At 35.8% G+C, this 19809-nt stretch overlaps 1 protein-coding gene across 2 annotated transcripts in view; it reads right to left on the reverse strand.

Annotated features, from left to right (window-relative positions):
• The window catches only part of THOC1 (THO complex subunit 1), a 40684-nt gene that overhangs the window by 5376 nt on the left and 15499 nt on the right, over positions 1-19809 (reverse strand). The window contains exons 9-17 of one of the 2 annotated variants that reach the window (XM_061168876.1): positions 17196-17269; positions 15203-15311; positions 13889-14020; positions 9517-9636; positions 2876-2976; positions 1562-1628; positions 1313-1363; positions 1152-1222; positions 652-747 (exon numbers count right to left, since the gene is read on the reverse strand). In XM_061168876.1, the coding sequence (XP_061024859.1) occupies positions 652-747; positions 1152-1222; positions 1313-1363; positions 1562-1628; positions 2876-2976; positions 9517-9636; positions 13889-14020; positions 15203-15311; positions 17196-17269 (821 nt within the window). The remainder of the gene's footprint in view (positions 1-651; positions 748-1151; positions 1223-1312; positions 1364-1561; positions 1629-2875; positions 2977-9516; positions 9637-13888; positions 14021-15202; positions 15312-17195; positions 17270-19809) is intronic. The other variant, XM_061168877.1, reaches the window with a different exon arrangement.

Below are 19809 nucleotides of genomic sequence, written 5' to 3' on the forward strand. Positions count from 1 at the left end.
GTTTTAATCATTTTTGGTATTTAGCAAATTTTCTATATGAGCATATATTTAATGATAATGATTTTTTTTCCTTTTTTTTTTTATTGGAGTAAAATTGCTTTGCAATGTCGTGTTAGTTTCTGCTGTACAATGAAGTGAATCGTATATGTATACCTATATCCCCTCCCTCTTGGCTCTCCCCCCACCCCACCCCATCCCACCCATCTAGGTCGTCACAGCGCTGAGCTGAGCTCCCTTTAATGATAGTGATAACCATTACTTTTTTCTAAAAATATTCAAATGTAGTATAACGCAATGAATAGTTAACTAGAAGGTAAAAGAAATGAAAGGATTATAGTACCCTGCAACAACTAGAAGTAAGCTGGATCAATCTAACAGCAATTGTATTGTCTGTGACATGGAAAAAATGGCAGAACCTAGAGCCATGGATTTTGGAAGCAGGAGACAAAAAAACGTAAGTTTTGTCTCGTTGCATGAATCCATGATGGACCCTACAGATTGATAGGGTGTGTTTTGCTTTAGTCATCTGTGTACATAACCAAACACACAAAAAACTGGAAAAACACAAAACCTTGGGCGTTCTTATAGTAATATTTTCACAATATAAAAGCCTCTGTGATAACATCCCACCTATGAGACAGGTTAACCTACTTGCCCATCAGAATTTTTTTGTTGGGTCCTTTCCCTAGGAAGTCCTCTGGAGCCGTTCTCTTCCGTACTACTCTTGTCGGCTTGGTATCTGATGTTCTGTGGTGAACAAAACATACTGGAATTTCAAATGTTTAATGTAAAAGAAAATTTAGTTATTGTTTTCTTCCTAAAAAAGCTTCATATGAAAGCTTCATATTATTACACTCATCAGAGAGAAGACAAAAATGCCACACCAGGGGACAAATTACAAGGAGTGGGTACACAGCATTTTTTTCCCAATAATTAATAACGGATCAGTTTGTTCTGAGAAGTTAATGACAAGAAATTTGAGATAAAAATGTCAAATAGAAGTATATCAAGTGGTTGTAATTTTTATGGAATACAATTTACATTTTTTATATGAAATACATTTACACATATCTGTACATAATGTAAAATAATCATACCAAACTGTATTCTGAAAGCCTTTCTCATATTGCTTGAGATGAGTATATATTTACCTTTCTTTCACAAAACTTGGGCAGCCTTCATTTTTCCATGAGTTCCAGTTTTCTTCAGTGTTTAATATATGCTGGGAAAAACAAAGAAATTACATTTCCATAATGAAGACTTTGAAACTCTACTGGGTGCTAAGAAGACTATGTAAATATAGAACACATACCTCTACCATCTTTGAAAATCTTTCTCCATCAGGGGGGTTTTCAGATAGTAGCTGTGATTAGAAAGAATATACTAAGCTTTCAACAACTTTCTGCATCATAGGAGTGGTTTGTAGGCAGAGAACCAAGAAGTGTTTGTGGTCTTGTACCTGAGCTTAACTTTATCCTTATTTTCCTATTTGGGGCTGAAACAAAGAAAATTCTAAATTTTCATTTTGTTCAATCATGGGTTTGTTGCGTGATGAACTTACTTGATAAACTGATTTTGTAGTATCTTCAATCCAGAGTGATTGCTCATCAGTTAAAACATAGTTTGAACTAGGAAACAAAGCAATAAAAGCATGCTTGAGTTACAAGAATGTATGTTCAATTTTAAGTTTTATGGACTGTCTTGAAGAAGCACTGAACAAAGCAATGAACGCTCCCTAAAATAAGGAGTTCAGTGTGGGATGACAGCCTCAGAGAAAATGTTATCATACTTCTCTCCAAGATGCATATTCAAATACGTCACACTACGTTCCTTTAAAATGCATTCAAGATACGATGAATAAAACCCCCAAAACTCTAGAGAAGGCTGAAGGCAGACCCCAAATTGTTAATAGCTGCCATTAATTCAGCTCTCACTATGGACTAGGTGCTCTATAGTTTATAGCCATCCAACGAATACTGATAGACTGCCATGTGCCAGGATCTAAGGACTTTACATACATTATTCATTTAATTCTCAAAACAAGGACATGTGCATATATTAAACAGACTACAGAGGCTCAAGCCATAAAGCTTGAATTCAAACCCAGGTCTGCCTCCAATTTCTACTATGCTATACCAAACCTCCACAACAGATAGAAGGATAACAAATAACATTTTTGAGTGCTTGCCATGTGTTACCTTAAAATTACAAGTCTGAAAGCTGAACTGCAGCTAGTGGGTGATGAAACCAGCAGGTAGACAGGCACATTCTTTACAACTAATACAACACTGCTCTGCAAACTTCCGATACCAGCCAGCAACAGGGAGCTCTGCTTCAGTTTGGGTGGGACAAGAGGGACTAGTCCGCCCTACAGGTGGAGGTATTCAGACTGACAGCGGAGGTCCTGATTAGGCTTTCTGAAACCCCAAAGAAACTAGAACTCCTCCGTGCTTCAAAGCTTTACTTAATTTTTTTCAGTTCTAATGTCCTAGATAGTCCCACACCTGGAGAAAGAAGTATTATTGGCTGAGTTTGCAAATCAGGTTTGGAGAAGGTCTGAGTGAGGTGAGGAATGATGGAAATCAGGAGCAGAGACCTCCACCCACCAAGACAACTGAGAACTCCCAGGATGCCGGGCGCTCAGCAAGAAAGACACTGGCAGCAGATACAGTCAATGCCTTTTCTCTAAAACAAATACCTTAGCATCTTGTTAAGCTAACAAAAGCCCCTGATTATCTAATATTGCTGCAAATGAAATGTTTGAGGGAGGTGACCCTTCCACACAAAATGAGCACGCTACATAAAAATATACATCAGTAAGCAATCATTCTCTTTGCTGCTGTTTATAAACCATTTACTCCCCATATTAACTTACCTTTTAAATTTGACCTGCCCCTTGAGATACTGGAATAAAATGAGATACTGCAACAGGATGTGTCGACGAAAGTTACTGTCGCTCAGTTGTAAATCCATCAGCTACTCGAAAAACAAGCACACACACAAAACACCACATTAAATTCAAGTTCTACCTAAAGGTGCAGGTGATGCTATTACAGAAATGGAAGATTTCAATTCAAAAAACACGTGCTGAGAACTCACTGCATGTGAGGCGTTACTGCACAAGCCCCAGGATAGAGTAGCAAAGCTTCATTTAGCTTTCTTAACCATTTTATGCCATGAGGTATTTATGTTGGTGGATAGCAATGTTATATCTGTGGTCCTGAGGTCAGGATAAAAGCAGAAATATAAAAAAGTAAAGTATGGCTGTCACTTTCCCACATATAAAGAAATAATGGCTAAAGAAGAGGTCCCTGTGGATAAACAATACGATACTGAGGGATGTCGCTCTTTTCTGTAGTCCTAGGAAGTGCCTGCAACTGGCTACATTCACTGTTTCCAATCCTCCCCTCAACCTGCCTCAACCAGTGGTGTTTTGGGTCACCAATCCATGGGAAGTGTTTTGCCAAGACCACCGATGACTCATTTGTTGTTAAATCCAGTGAGCACTCTTTGTAGTCCTCATCCTACTCGATATGCTTGGCTTCCATGGGGTCATATTTTTCTAGTTCTCCTCCAATCTCACTGGCTACTCTTCTATCTTCTTCTTCTCTCCTTCTCTTCTCCTTCTCCCTCAAATGCTGATTTTCTTCAGGATTTGGTTTGATGCTTTCTTCTCTTTCCAATCTACACTCTCCTCTTTAATTACCACGTATAAGCTGATAACCAAACTATATACCAAATCTATACTCTCAACCTAGATCTCGCTCCTAATCTCCAGATCTGTGTACTCAAGAAGCTACTACATTATCTCTATTTGAATGTCCCACTGACACTTGATCAGATTTCCTGTCCAAAATAAAACACACCAATTTCCTCAACAAAGCCTGCTTTTCTCCGGTGTTGGCTAATTCACCGAGAGGCTCCACCATCCATCCATTTGCCTAACTACTCCAGGAACACTTCCTGGAAAAAGCAGCAACCGTGAGCCACAGGAGCGAACCTAAAGTTGGAGCGAATAGAAGAAAGTAACAGGAGGTACAAAGACTGAGGCAAGTAACAGACTGGCCTGTTTGAAGACCCTGAGGCGTTCAGCTTAAGAGTGAAGACAGGAACTCCTGGCTTGAAGAAATAGGTGCTGTTTATAAACTTTTCATCTACCTTGAGCTTTAAGTCCCCTATTCCATATTTATTTTTTATGTTGGGTGATAATTTTTTTTGACAGAAACAATGGATTGAAAACAGGAGTCAACAAGACATTGAATCACAGGTGGGAGGGGACTAGTTTGATCATTTAAACTAACTGCATCACACTATCCTTAAGAAAATGAGGGCCTGACAAGTTAAAATGACCCCTGCAAGGTTACACAGCTAGTTAGTAAGAGGTGGGACTATCAATTGTATTCTTTCTTTGATAATATATATTTTCTAGTCCTGCTTTTCTTCGGTTATTTTTAAAATTACACCATTTACATCATGCATTGGGTCAAATATTTCTTTGTTGTCTTTGTTTTGTGAACAAAGGGCCTTTTATTGTCCTTAGCTTTTACTACACCTCTTAGCTCAGGCCTCAGCCTTCCTGATTATTATTCTAAACCTAAAAAGGCTCAGGCTACTCTTCTTAGTTATCCTTATGTGCCTTTCTGTCAATAAATCGTACATACAAACAATATTCCTTTCTGCACATTTGAAACTTTTCATAATATAAAAATTTAAAAGCAAAACAATGCTCTGGAAAAATTAAACTGAAGTATGAAATCTTCCATTTCTGTTACTTTAACACAAAATGCTTAAAAAATCTTTACTAAAAAACAAAATATTAAGAGCATTCTCATTAATTAAATTCTTACTAATTTGTGATTATTAACACATCAGATCAAAATATCCAATTTTCAAATTGTGGAGTATTTTTTAAAGTTCAAAAAGGTACAGTTAATACAACATTCATGTCTCACGATCCAGTTACTTATCAAATCCTAACATTTTTACTTGTTCCACATTTCTTAAAGAAATAGAATATTATCAAAACTGTTGAAGCCCCTCTATAAGCTCCCTCCACTATGGAAAGCACTACCATGTATTCGGTGTTGCTGATTCTAATGCATATTTTACACTATTATACATATAGAGGCATCTAAATATCAAGGTATTTTGCATGTTTTCAAACTCTACACACATTATTCTGCAATAAGCTCTCTCTCATATATTATGTTTGACATTTACACAACTTGATACATGTGGCTCTAGTTTAGGGGTTGGCAAATTTCTGTTAAGGGTCAGTAAATTATTTTAGGCTTTGTGGTCATACAGTCCTCGTCCCGACTACTTATCTCTACTGTTGCCATGCAGAAGCAGCCACAGACGACACGTAAAGGAGTGAGCATGGCTGTAAGCCAATAAACTCATTTACAGAAATAGTAATTTGCCAACCCCCATCCTAAGTCATCCATTTTCAGTGCTTTATAGAACTCGAGGGTATAAATTTACCACCCACCCAGTCTCCTGCTTATGAACATTTAGGTCGTTTCCAAACTTTCACTTGCAAACACCTAAGTTACAATGAGTCATATATTTCCTTGTGCATATGTGTGATTCTCTAGGGCCCACATCTTAGAAGTTTTAACTTCGCTCTTTATTATAAAATTACTCTGCAAAGTGGCTGTATCAATTTATACTTCAACCAGCAGTGTGTTAAAGTTCTCCTTTCCCCACACTTTTGCCAATACATTTCATTTAGTGTTAGGATATTTAATTTTGGTCAATTTGACAAATGTGAAGTAATTATCTCATTTTAATTTCTTTGGCTACTAGTGACATTTAGCATCTTTTATAAGCTCATTAGCTATTCAGGTTTCTACATCTGTAAATTACCTGTTCATACCATCTTTCCAGTTTTCCATTTGGTTGTCTTTTTGTCAACGGTATATTCAAAATACTAATCTTCCTCAGTTCTGGAGATGGTGACTATCTTCTCCTACTTTGTGGCTTGTCTTTTCACTTTGTCTAGTCCTAGTTCTTTTTTCTTCTTTATACCTGTACTAATACTTACTGTTTTAATTATTAGAGCTGTATAGGTCTTAATATCTACATCTGATAGGGCAACTGTTCCTTCTTAGGAGGAAGAAGTTACTCTTGGCTTAGCTACTCCTGGCTTTTTGCTTTTCCATAAAAACTTTAAGATCAACTATTCAAGTTCCCTCAAAAAGCCTGTTTGGATTTGATTTAAAATACACTGAATTTATGGACACATTTGGGGAGAAGTTGCACTGGGTCTTCCTATCTATAAATGTAGTCATATCTCTTTATTTTTATAATTTTCTCCATGAAGATTACTCATAGGTATTAGTTTTCATTGCTGTTGTAAATAACATTTTGTAATCAGTTACTTATAGGAACACTATTGATGTTTCTTTTGTAACTTTGCTGAAGCCTCCTTAATTCAAAGTTTGTTGGTTCTCTTGGATTTTCTCTGTAGACAATTATATTGCCTTCAATTAGACAGTTCAGTCTTTTCTCTCCAATACATATAACTCTCATTTCTGTTTTCTCTTATTGAAATGTAGGTCCTCCACTACAGCATTGAACAGAAATATGGTTGGTAGATATCCGTGTCTTGCTCTTGAAATTACTGAGAATACTTTTGAAAGTTTGATCATTACATATGATGCTTGCTATAGGGTTTTTGTCAATCCCCTTAATCAAGTTACAGAAAATTCCCTTCTACTTCTGATTTGGTTTTGTAATGAGTATTAGACTGTATTGAAATAATTTTCTTGGCATCTGAGATGACCATAGTTTTTATTTAAAAACCGTTAATCTGTTAATTTCATATTAATCTTTCTGGTATTGAATCATACTTACAATCCTGGGATTATTAAAATATTAATAAATATTAAGTCTCTTATTTAGAGACTTAAATAATAAATATTATTATAAATATTATTTAGTCTCTATTTTTTATTTATTTTATTAAATTTATTTATTTATTTATTTATTTATTGGCTGCATTGGGTCTTCGTTGCTGTGTGCGGGCTTCTCATTGCGGTGGCTTCTGTCTGTCGCGGAGCACAGGCTCTAGGCATGCGGGCTACAGTTGTGGCACACGGGCTCAGTAGTTGTGGCACACGGGCTCAGTAGTTGTGGTTCGCAGGCTCTAGAGCGCAGGCTCAGTAGTTGTGGCGCACGGGCTTTGTTGCTACACGGCATGTGGGATCTTCCCGGACCAGGGCTCGAACCCGTGTCCCCTGCACTGACAGGCGGATTCTTAACCACTGCGCCACCAGGGAAGCCCCTAGTCTCTATTTTTTAAAAATAGCTACTATCAATTTAAAAAATTGATTTGTGAGTTTTTACAATATATTTTTCATCTCTATTCATAAGTGAAATTGATATATATACTTTTTTTCTTGGTCTGTCCTTATTGGGATTTTATTTAAAAGTTACATTAATCTCATATAAGGACCTGGGTTGCTCTTCCTCTATTCCTTGAAGTGCCGATAATATGTACCTAAAAAAATCTGGGCCTGATGTCATTTGAAAGGTGTCACTTTGATTACTATTCCTTTAATAGTTATATGTTTATTCAGGATTTTAATTTCTTTGTGAATCCATTTTGGTAATTAAGTTTTTCTACAGAATTACTATTTCATTAGATTTAAAAATCAGCAGTTAGAAATATAGTCTCTTACACGTTTTACTGTCTCTGTATTTCCAATTACTCCTATTTTGTTTATTGGTACGTTTTCACTTTTTTCCTTAGTCAGGCCTGTTCTACAAGAACTTCTACAAAAATCCTTTTTATAAAATTTTTCTTTTCAAAGCCTTTGGTTTTCCTGATATGTTCTAGAGTTTCTTTGTTCTATTTCATTAATTTGTGCTATTATTATTACTTACTTCTCTCTTGAGGTTTATTCCGTATCTTTTTTAGCTTCCTGAATTCTCAATTTGTCACTCTTAAATTTTTCATTTATGCATTTAAAGTGGTAATTTTTACCTCTCACTTTGTGACCTACACACATGGCATAAAATACTTTTTCCTTCTTCAGAACTAGGTTCCAAATCCAGTCTACACTGGCAGGGTATTTTTTTAACCCTATCTTTCGTCTTTCCTAAATGGCTGCTTGGCAGCACCAAAGAATTTACTCTTATCTTGCTTGCATAACTATGGATTGACTCACACACAGAAGGGATTCTAAAAATAATAAAGAACGATGAGTATGCTCTAAACTCTCCAGTATGTTCAATGGTATTTATGGAGCTGCCCTGTGTCAGGCCCACAGAGTACAGGAGTGTCACAATAAAGAGGGCAGCTCATGCCTCCCAGCTTGCGGACCATTTCAGGTTGATTTTATGCATGTAAAACTTTAGTAATTGTGTTTACCTTTTCAGGTGACTGGAAGTACACCCATATGTTAAAACTGACATGAGTGTCAGCAAAAGTCTTCAAACAAACTGCAGTTTGTAAAACCCTAACGAGTCATCAATGCCTTCATGCCATAGAACTGGAATTCAGCAGAGAAAGTCAAACATCAAAAGAGAATTCTGAAAAATAAACTAACCCAAGAGTTTGTATATATTTCAACTATAGTGGTTAGACACATTGCCTACAGCTCATATGACAATGAGATCTATAGTAAACAGAGGATTTGGTTTCTCTCCTTATGAAATATTAATGGTAGGCCAACTAAATTTCTGATACTTCCCCAGTGGCCACCCAAGGGCCAACACTGATGTGCTAGATAATGTTGTGTTAGATTACTTCAAAGCCTGAATCAAGTGTGTCAAATATTCTAATCACAGTTGTGAGAAGCCCAACCAGTTAACTCAGATGGATGGTGTCAAGACGTAAAGTCTAACAACTGATTTACATCAAGGTTCATCAGTGGAAAACATTGCTCCGCTCTTATTGAGAACTGCTGAGTGCTTATATGATTTTTAAAGTGTAAGGCCTTCCATCTTGGACGTATAAGAAAATGTCAGCACCACCCATTTAACAGCTTTTTGCTATAACTTTTTTTTCTCTGGGGGCACAGGGATCAATGATCTAGTTTCTACTTAAATTTCTGACAAACTCCAGGAACCTCATGGTACACTCCTGGAACTATCTGGAGGGCTGGCTCTTTCTCTGGCTGCAGACAAGGAAAACTCAAGCGGTGTTCCAGAGTTGTCCAAAAACCTCCCAGACCTGTTTAAAGGTAGTCCCATAACAACTGATGTAACTATAGGAAATTATAGGAAAGTGGTTAGCCTGCCTGTCTGTCTATAGGAGGGTCTTACTTCTGAGGTCATTTCCTAACTAGGTTGTAGTGTGTCTCATAAAAGATGAGACCTGTCTTTGCCTTCACTACATAAAGACTCAGCCTTGGCTATCTCTCAAATGGATAGAGAAAGTATGAAAAATTTAAGGCTGTACTGCTAGCTTCTTTCTGCCAGGAACTTTTTTTTTTAAGTGACTAAAAGTTCTTATTTGAGAGCTCTTCATACAATGCAGAGTCTGGGAAGAATTGTTATTTCTCTTACCTCCATGAACAAGAATGGCCTAGTGACCACACTAGTGTGTGACTGTGGGGCAACCACTCTGGTAACTGATAGCTCTGGAGTATTCCTCCGGATCTTTTTCATTAGGTCACTGAGTCTCAACTGTAAAGGGAAGAGGAGTCGGTATTCTGAAGAACTGGGTAACCCTGAAGCTCATACCTAGTTACTGGCTGGACTTTTTTCTGTAAGAACTCGAAGATACAAAAATACATTCCTTTAACCATCATGTTAACACTCATGATACTCGGAATTTTGTTTTAAAATGTTGGTTCTACTTTTACATGCTACACAGTACTGGGGGAGAAATTCCTATAATAATACAGTGCCCTTCACACAGCATGATAAACTGGACAATTAGAGGTGAAATCCTCCCTTAAAATTTCTGAGTATGACTCTGGACTAAACTTAAGGAACTGGCAGTTCTCCACTAAAAATAATAATCCAGGGATTATTTTGCTACGTTAACAAGGGAACTATATTGTTGGAAATTAGTGTTTACAATCATACCCTAGGCATGAGTTTCTAGTGGGAACTTCCACCTTTAAGAAAGAAGGTATGATAAGTTAGAAACATATCTATTTTATCTGTAAAATCTGTGCCTACCTGAAGCTGCTATATGATCGGCCTGTCTCTAACTAGAAAGGTTATATCATCCTTCCTAAGGATGATATAAGGAAAACTCTCCTAAGAAAAAGTTTGACCACATTCATGTAAGCAAAACACAAGGGTTCTGGGTAATAACACGGCCATCAAATGAGGCTATATGCTCTATTTGAGTGATGAAAGACCTAACCTTGTAATGACAAGACCACTCTCCTAAACCTGCTCACCACTGAAACGATGGGCTATAGAATTATACTCCAAATAATTAAATGGCTTTTGATTTCACTTAAGCTAGCTCTAACTGGTAAGAAATATATCCCTGAAAAATAAAGAGTGTTTGTCATTTACCAAATCTACAACCAGAAGAAAGTTGAGAAGTAACATTAGATTGGCACATACTTAGGTGGGATGGCCTTTTCAGAAATCCTGGGATGTAAAACATCATGTAAGGTGTTATAGAAATGCTAGAAGGCTTCTTTTAGTGAAGCAGTAAAACTTATCAAATGGTGCTGTAGGTGGTGCATTACAAATATTTTCACTTGGATGCTGAGTAATAAACACTGGAAATACATAGGAAAAATATGAAGATTGCACAGGAAGGGTTCTTTTATAGGTTGAAATTTAAGATAAAGTAACTGCTTAAGAGGCAACAAATGGAAGTGAAGATGCAAAACATCACATGCCTTACATTCTTTGTTGCAATTCTCTGTGCCTTTTTTTCTTTCCCATATTGTAAAGTTTTAAGCTTCTAAAACCTGCTTTTCCCTCTATCGAAACGTTACCTAATGGAATTCCAGTGCTGAACCCTGAAAGCTCATGCTGTCTGCACTGCTGGTGAAACAAAGCTCACAAAGAGAGTCAGTAAGGGAGACACTATTCAGGGACCAGTTCTGATAAAGTGGTGAATGGAGATCGATACAAAAGCACTGATTTTACATTCCAATGTGGAGATGTCTCTGAAAATGTATAATCCTGCTGCTTTCTAAAATGTCCTTGGAAATGTCAACTGTCCAAAAAAAAAAAAGTCTTTTAAGATATCCAGGGTTTTGAAATAGTTGTCATGTCCTGAGAAATGTGACCTTTAACTGCTAAAAGCATACAACTCTTACTGGTTGTTGTATTTTTTAACTGTTTTGCCCTGATAATATTATTTAAATTGATATCTCAAGCTTTCTGAAAGGTATATATCTTTGAGAAGCTTCTTTGTTAAGTTAGAGGAGGCTTTGGAATTTTCTTCCCTTTCTACATACGGTAAAATAAAATTTTGAATTCTTTATTCAACCAAAGAGTTTTATATGTCTGTTCATTTAAATGAATAAATATACCTGGATTTTAAAAAAATCCAATGTGCTAACCTCTCTTATTAGGTAAATTAAATCACTTTATACAGTCATTACTGATATATTTGGACTTACCTACCCTTCTCTCTTGTTTTCCTCCCTTCCTGCCATCTGTTGGATTTATAAAGTAGTCTATGTTCCTTCTTGTCCCCTTTTTAACCCCTTGCCATTTGAGAGCTACAGGCTGTTTTTCCTTTGGTGGTTTCCCTTTTAATATAATAATGTCTAAAGTTATTCAGCATTCCTTTTCTCCTCCTGAGGATTACAAGGACTGTAGCATATGCTTAAATTACTCACTAAACATCTGTTTTCCCCTCCCTGATTCTTATTGTTATCTAGTTTACATACTACATTAAAATTTTTTTAAAAATCAGTTATTATGACTTTTTTGTTTTTAGTCAATAGTAAACTGAAATATTTTTCAATTTCTGTGCTCACAATTGCTTTCTGTATTCCACTCCTTTCTTACGGATTCACTTTCCTTCTGCCTGAAGATCATCCTTTAGTAGTTTTTCACAATGATGGTCTTAGAGTGGTATGCTTTCCTGGTCTTAGAATGAAAATGTCTTTATTTCATCTACAGTCTTGAGTGCCTTTAGCTGGGCATGAAATTCTGGACTGATAGTTTTTTCTCAGAAATATTTCTCCCCTGTTTTCTGGTATCTATTATTGATAACTGTTAGAAATCTGTTCCTTTCCAGTATATTTGTGTTTTTTTCCTCCCCTCTTTGGTGGCTTTTAAGGTTTTCTCTCTATACCTGCAGTTACAGCATAATGTACTGAAGTATGGATTCATCTTTCTTTATCCTGCTTGGTAGTTGTAGCACACTTTTAATCTGAGAACTTGGGACTTCCTTCAGTCCTTTAGTTTCTCCAATATTCTCTCCATTTTGTTCTTTGGCAATCCTACTTAGATATATGCTAGAATTTCTCAATCTATCTTCCATGGCTCTTAACTGCTTTCAGGTTAACAAAAAAATCTGTCTCTGTGCTGTGTTCTGGGAGAACTTCTCATCATTAGTACTCTTGTCATCTATGTCCAAACTATAGTTTAATTCTATGTGCTGTGCTTTGGTTTCAATGATCATATTTTTTCATTTTCAAGAATCCCAATTAGTTGTCATATTAAACTACTATTTCATTTCAACTGAAATGTTTCAGTTTCACAATTTCTTACTCTCCATGGATGCTGTACTATCAATTATCTCTTTGATTATCCATAACATATATATTTTAAAGTCTTGGTCAGGCTATGTATCTAAAATAAACAAACATATATCCCAATAGTTGATTTTGTTGGTGATCTTTCTTAGCACTGGATTTCAGAATTTTAATTTATCAGAGAGTTTTGAATGGAAGGCTTTTGTTTTGGGATTGTTGCTTATTTCTTCTTCTTTATCTCTGTGTATACCTTTTCCTATCTAGTAGTTTTGCACTTTCTTTTACCAGGTCCATGGGCCCAAGTCTGGAAAACAGTCTCATGAAGACTTTTTGGAACAGCTGTTTCATGAGTATACTGGGGATATCTCATATCTGGTCATAGAGCAAGCAGAGGACACAAAGTTGTGCCTTTGTTATCCCTAGACCCACAACTTCCTATGACACCACAGCCTTTGGCAGAAGACTGGTAATATCTACCTTAGCTTCTTTTCAAAAGTGGGTTAAGTTCTACCCCAGTCTCTGGCTTCAAGCAGTGAATATGCCTCTGGCTCCTGGTCCCACATGGATCTGGTCTCACCTGTAGCCAAGCTCCTGGTTGCCACCACCTGCTTGGAATATACAGTCAGCAGGCCCAAGGCTTCATTTTCACTTATTACTTGGCAGTTCTGGTCTATGAAGATATTTATCTTGTCTCTGCAAGCCCAGCTTTGTCTTTTTGGTTTTCTCTTTTTATATTTTACCTGTCATTGCTATGTGTTTGGAGCAAAGGGAGTGAATCGAAACACAAACTCAATGTGCCATCTTGACTAGAAACTTACATAATGCCTTAGCATTGTATTTGAACAAAATTTACTTATTACTTATTAAACTGTGTAAATAAGATTAACAGGGAATTTTAAAACCCCTTATTTGTACCTAAATGGCAAACTAATTACAAAATATTTTCATAAATGCAAATGAAATTCTAACTTGAGGTTCAGAATATATGTACTTGAAAGTAACTAAAATGTATTTAATCCAAAGTAAATCTACAAAACAGACAATGCAGAACAACTTTTCACCTTTGAAATTAAATTAGTCTTACTTCTACAAGAAGAAATAGGACTCTCAAACTAACATTTATCAATTTTAACCAAAAATAAAGTAAGAAACTTTTCTACTGTATTTAACTTAAAAGGATATCAGCTAAATAGAGAAAACAAAAATAAAAACATTTCTTACTATGCTTAGTGAAAAAGAAAGATTTATACCTTTTCACTTGTTAAAAACTTTGCAAAATATACATGCTCTCCTCCTGTTTTCAATTCTTCCATCTTTTTCCTTGAGGCCTGAGTATCATCTAATTTATAACTCTTAAAAACAGCTAGAACTTCTTCAGAATACTGCAAAGTAAAAATATCAATTAGTTTTATTTGGCATTGTTGCCCAATCATTTGTTTAGTGCTTTTCTTTATCAAAATAATGTACAATTTATTCCCAGTTAACTGTATATGCATCCTTAAGGCACACTAAACAAGAAAAATTATGACAGCAAAATGAGAGTAAAACTATTTTTTGTGAGATATCATGGTTATTGTAAAAGTAGGAATAAACTCTCTACTTCTGGAAAAATGTGATTTCTTATGCAGTTTGTGTAAGGGGCAAACAGAGAAAGGAATGCTTTGAGAGTATACAGAAATTTACCAGTAAAAGTAGCTGTTTAATCAGCAGTGAAACTCTCAAGCATTTCTTGTGCTAAACACTGTGACCAAATAAAAAAATGATGTCAAAGCCTATTCAGTTGAGGAACAATTCCAGATGATTTCTCACTTACCACTTAATCTGAATTTGGATAGTTATGGGGGAAAAAAAGATACCGCATCTAAAATAAAAACTTTAAAAAGTAACACAGAAAACACACCATGCTACTTTTAAGAGCTACCTATTAACTTTAGATTTTGATTACAACAAAAAGGACAAACTGACCTTTAAGGAGCCAAGAAAAAGAAATAGAGAATTCTTATAAAAAAGAGGTTAGTAAACTTTTCCTGTAAACAGTCAGATAGTAAATATTTTAGACTATATGGCTCAAATGGTCTCAATCACAATTACTCAAGTCAGCCATTATAGCACAAAAACAACCACAAATAACACATAAATGATTGGTGTCGCTGTGTGACAAAATTAACTTTGTCTGCAAAAGTAGGCAGTAGGCTGGATGTGGTCCAAAGCCATAGTATGCAGTCCTATTCTTGAGGATAGCTGAAATAATTTTGTGCAAAGGCAGGATGTATTCTGCAAAAGTTCATCAATTCATGTTGACAATACTATGTAAAAACAAAAAAAACCAAGGCTGTAATTACTAAATTTTAAATCCTCAAGTCATTTATAAACTACTCTCAGAATCAATTGTTTATATATTTGTATATATTAATTTACAATTTAGCTTCTATATTATGAAATAGGTATAAAAACATAAGAGGTAGAACTATATAGTGAAAAGTATGCTGGACAAGAGTCAAGTTCTGACTCTGCCATTAGCTATAAAATATTGGGCTTTTGGTAGTCTGTAATTGGCAACTCACCTTGAGAAAAGTTTTCCATGAAATTTTCTCATAGCATTGCACAGGGTTCCTAAAGTAATCCTGAAGTGACCAAAATTTTCGGTACAGGTTGTAATCAATTGGAATGGAGCTGATAAAATAAATGTTACATTAAATAAATCATTTAAGTTCTTTTAGAAATATCTAAATGCTTTAACTTTTCTTGGGTCACAAATCCTCTGAAAAAGCTAATGAATGCCATGGCCTCTTTCCCCATAAAAGTACACAAATTCATAAATATTTATATAAACGTCTATAAATAATTTCAGGGGGTTCATAGACCCCTATTCCCTCTTTATCTTCAGTGGTGGAACCCCTGAATTTTGGCTGGATACATTCAGAATTTAAGGCTCTCTTTCCCAACCTCTCCTGCACTAGGTGTGGCCATGTGATTAAATTCTGGCCAGTCAGTGGGGAGCGGAAGTCATATGTCTTATATGGGCCATGTTTTACCATTTTCCCTTTTCCCTTTTTGCTGGCTAGAATGCAGATATGATGATGAACCATCCTGGACTATATGAAAAAGAGCAAATACCAAGGCATGGTGGAACAAGAAGTTAGAAGGAACATGGGTCCCTAGACAATCTCCCTGAAGAGTGCTACTACATCAGCCCTGAACACCTGTCTTCAGACTTTTACATGAGAAAGAAATCAATTTCTATGTTGTTTAAGCTAATGTTAATTTGACTCTAATGGTAAAAGCCCTAGGCATTATATCCTAACCAACACACTAAGACCTAGTATGAAACAAACACATTAGGTACATATCAACTTAGTATTACAAAAATGGCGTTACTAATTCAATTTCTAATTCGGCTATGTTACAAATCTTCAGTGTCAATACATATTTTTTTTTAAACATCTTTATTGGAGTATAATTGCTTTACAGTGTTGTGTTAGTTTCTGCTGTATAACAAAGTGAATCAGCTATATGCATACGTATATCCCCATATCCCCTTCCTCTTGCATCTCCCTCCCACCCTCCTTATCCCACCCCTCTAGGTAGTCGCAAAGCACCAAGCTGATCTCCCCGTGCCATGCAGCTGCTTCCCACTAGCTATCTATTTTACATTTGGTAGTGTATATGTCAGTGTTACTCTCTCACTTCGTCCCAGCTTACCCTTCCCCCTCCCCATGTCCTCAAGTCCATTCTCTATGTCTGTGTCTTTATTCCTGTCTTGCCCCTAGGTTCATCAGAACCATTTTTTTTTAGATTCCATATATATGTGTTAGCATACGGGTCAAGACATATTTTAATTTTTAATTTTACAAGCAATCATTACACTACAAAATGCTTCAATTTTTAATTTTAAAACAGACATTTCAGAGTTTATATTAGCAAAATCCTCTATATTACTAAAAACAGCCAATAAAGTCTTTTAAGTAGTAACCATATGTCAAAAATGCTTGAGGTATCAACTGTTTCATACCCTCAAATGTCCACAAAAATTTTCAACATCACCTCTGTAAAATTAATTTTGTCTGTAAACACTACTGTATACTATCTTACTCCATTCTTTCCAAATAAACCTTAACAAGTTGAACCTATGGATTACAGTTAGCATCTCTGCTAAGCTTCATGCCCATACAAATATTCCAAGTAAGACTGTAATTTTATATGGGAAACAGGAAGTAGGTTTAGTGATCCACACAGCACCATGATCTCAAAATGAAACGGAAGGGAGAAGGAAGGAGTACGTAGGTCGCCTGTGGTTGGCTTTTCAAACATTATAAATATATATAAGGTAGGTTACACCTAAAAAACGGACTGCCTGCACACAATTTAGAAACCAACTGATACAGCCCATTAGTGATTTTGGAGTTGTAATTTTAAGTGATACACATTAAAGTTGCAAACAAAAGAAATCTATAAGCATGATCTCCTTCCTCCCTGTCTACATTCTCACCTTAGTACCTGATAAGTCATAAGGTATTATCTTTGTAAATCAAGAAGTCTGAACTTTTAAACACTCACCAAGTTGTTGGAGCTTCATCATCCCCCATTTCACCTTCTTCCACATCCATTCCTTCTTCTCTGTCCTCCATGTGCTAAATTAAAAAAATGTACATCCTGTCATGAAGCAGTTGTCAGGCAGAGGAGAATCCTATATGACAGGGATCCGAGAACTCAAGAGCAGTATGACAATAATATAAGATAGTCATGAAGACATGGTGCAGGGACCTCCCTGGTGGTCCAGTGGGTAAGACTCTGCGCTCCCAATGCAGAAGGCCTGGGTTCGATCCCTGGTCAGGAAACTAGACCCCACATGCATGCCACAACTAAGAGTCTGCATGCTACAACTAAGATCCCGTGTGCCGCAACTAAGAACAGTTGCAGCCAAAATAAATAAATAAATATTAAATAAACAAATACATATTAAATATTTATATAAATAATAATAATAATAAAAGAATATAAATACCTATTCATTAAAAACAACAACAAAAAAAAACATAGTGCACAGTTTTAAACCAGTACTTTTCCAAACACAGTCAGTACATTCTCTCTGGGAATAGAGAATCTATGGCAAAATATGATTTGGAAACATAGTATACAATGACGTGTTGGAAAAGTGAGAAGATCATTAGTACACTAAGGATTCCAAGAACCACAGTAAATAACTCAAGGTGATTTAAGTAGTTTTTGTCCCCAACTTTAATTTGACCTTGAAAATCTTCCCCTACCTGTACACATAACACTTATTATCTGGGAACACTTTAGGATATGCTGGGTGTACAGCTCCATATTGAAAAAATTTTTTGTAATGATTAATTTTTATTGGAGTATAGTTGCTTTACGATGCTGTGTTAGTTTCTACTGTAAAGCAAAATGAATCAGCTATACGTATACATATATCCCCTCATTTTTGGATTTCCTCCCCTTTTAGGTTACCACAGAGCATTGAGTAGACTTCGCTGTGCTATACAGTAGGTTCTCATTAGTTATCTATTTTATACATAGTATCAATAGTGTATATATGTCAATCCCAATCTTCCAATTCATCCCACCCCCCCACTTTAAAATAACAAGTTTACATAGAATAGTCCAAGAAATACCTAAAATACATAAACGGGAAAGGCAGATTTTGAAAAATCTTAAAGTCAATATCATTTCCAAATTGACAATGATTACAATTTAAGGGATAAATTAAGTAAAGTACTCTGATTAATTTACAGTGAAATATTAGTTACATCTAATTAATAATTTTTTAAACTTTATAACTTGCTCCTAAATGAAGAGCAGGTGCTGAATGTCCAAAAATTTGCCAGCTCTGGACTGTTTTCTGGACACATCAAAAATAATCTTTAGGGGGCATCCCTGGTGGCGCAGTGATTAAGAATCCGCCTGCCAGTGCAGGGGGACATGGGTTCGAGCCTTGGCCTGGGAAGATCCCACATGCTGCAGAGAAACTTAAGCCCGTGCACCACAACTACTGAGCCTGAGCACCTAGAGCCCATGCTCTGCAACAAGAGAAGCCACCGCACCGCAACGAAGAGTGGCCCCGGCTCGCCGCAACTAGAGAAAGCCCGTGCACAGCAACGAAGACCCAACGCACCAATAAATAAATAAATAGATAGATAGATAAATAAATAAATAATCTTTAAAAATAAAGTTGATCTTGCTGATATACTTTCGAAAAAATCAGTGGGCAAATGATGGATTATTTAACAAATGGTTCTGAGATAACTGGCTCACAATTTAGAAAAAATTAAATTATAACTCAACTTACTCCAAACTCCAACCTTCCTGCTGGGTAAAAGATTTAAAAGAAAAAATAAAATCATAAAAGCACCAGAAGAAAACAAAGAATTATATACTCCTGTGGAGTGGAAGCCTTCAGTATGACGCAAGGCTAGAAACACTAAAACAAAAGACTAACAAATGTTAATATTACTATATCCAAATTTAATAGCTCCATACAGAAAACTAGAAAGTTACAAGAAAAACCATAAACTGAGGAAAAAAATGTATCAACACACAGTAGGAATGAATTAATAATATTCTATACAATGAGTTTCTACACATCAATAGAAAAAGACGTTTCAGCAGTAAAATGGGCGAATGTCATGAATAGGCAATTCTCTTCCTCATTGTTTCTAATCAGCACAGAAGAAAAATAAATTCCAATAAACATACAGTAAGTTCCTCGACTTCATTAATAACCAAAGAAATGTAAGTTAAAACAAAGACAACTTACCTTTCAAGTATGTATCAATTAAGCAAAAATTTTTAGAAACTGGTAATTCCCCATGTTGGCGTGAGGCTATGGGGAAATGGGAAGGCATTCTCTATGTGCCACTGGGGGTGGTATAAATGGGTACAACTTTTTTGAGAAGTACCCGGGCAACAGTTATCAAAATTCGATATATGCATTTATTTTGACACAGAAATTTCACTTATCGAAATTTATCCTAAGGAGACACCTGCATAATTTAGCAATGATATACAAAATACTATTTACTATAATGTTGTTAACAAGTTTTCCCTATTAGAGATTATCTAAATGCTCAGTGACAGGAGACTGTGATATATCCAAAGACTTATCATGAGACATTAAAACAGAGAGACAAATCTAAATGTACTGATG

Source organism: Eubalaena glacialis, chromosome 15 (assembly GCF_028564815.1).
Source record: "Eubalaena glacialis isolate mEubGla1 chromosome 15, mEubGla1.1.hap2.+ XY, whole genome shotgun sequence".
In the NCBI taxonomy this organism is placed as follows: domain Eukaryota; kingdom Metazoa; phylum Chordata; class Mammalia; order Artiodactyla; family Balaenidae; genus Eubalaena; species Eubalaena glacialis.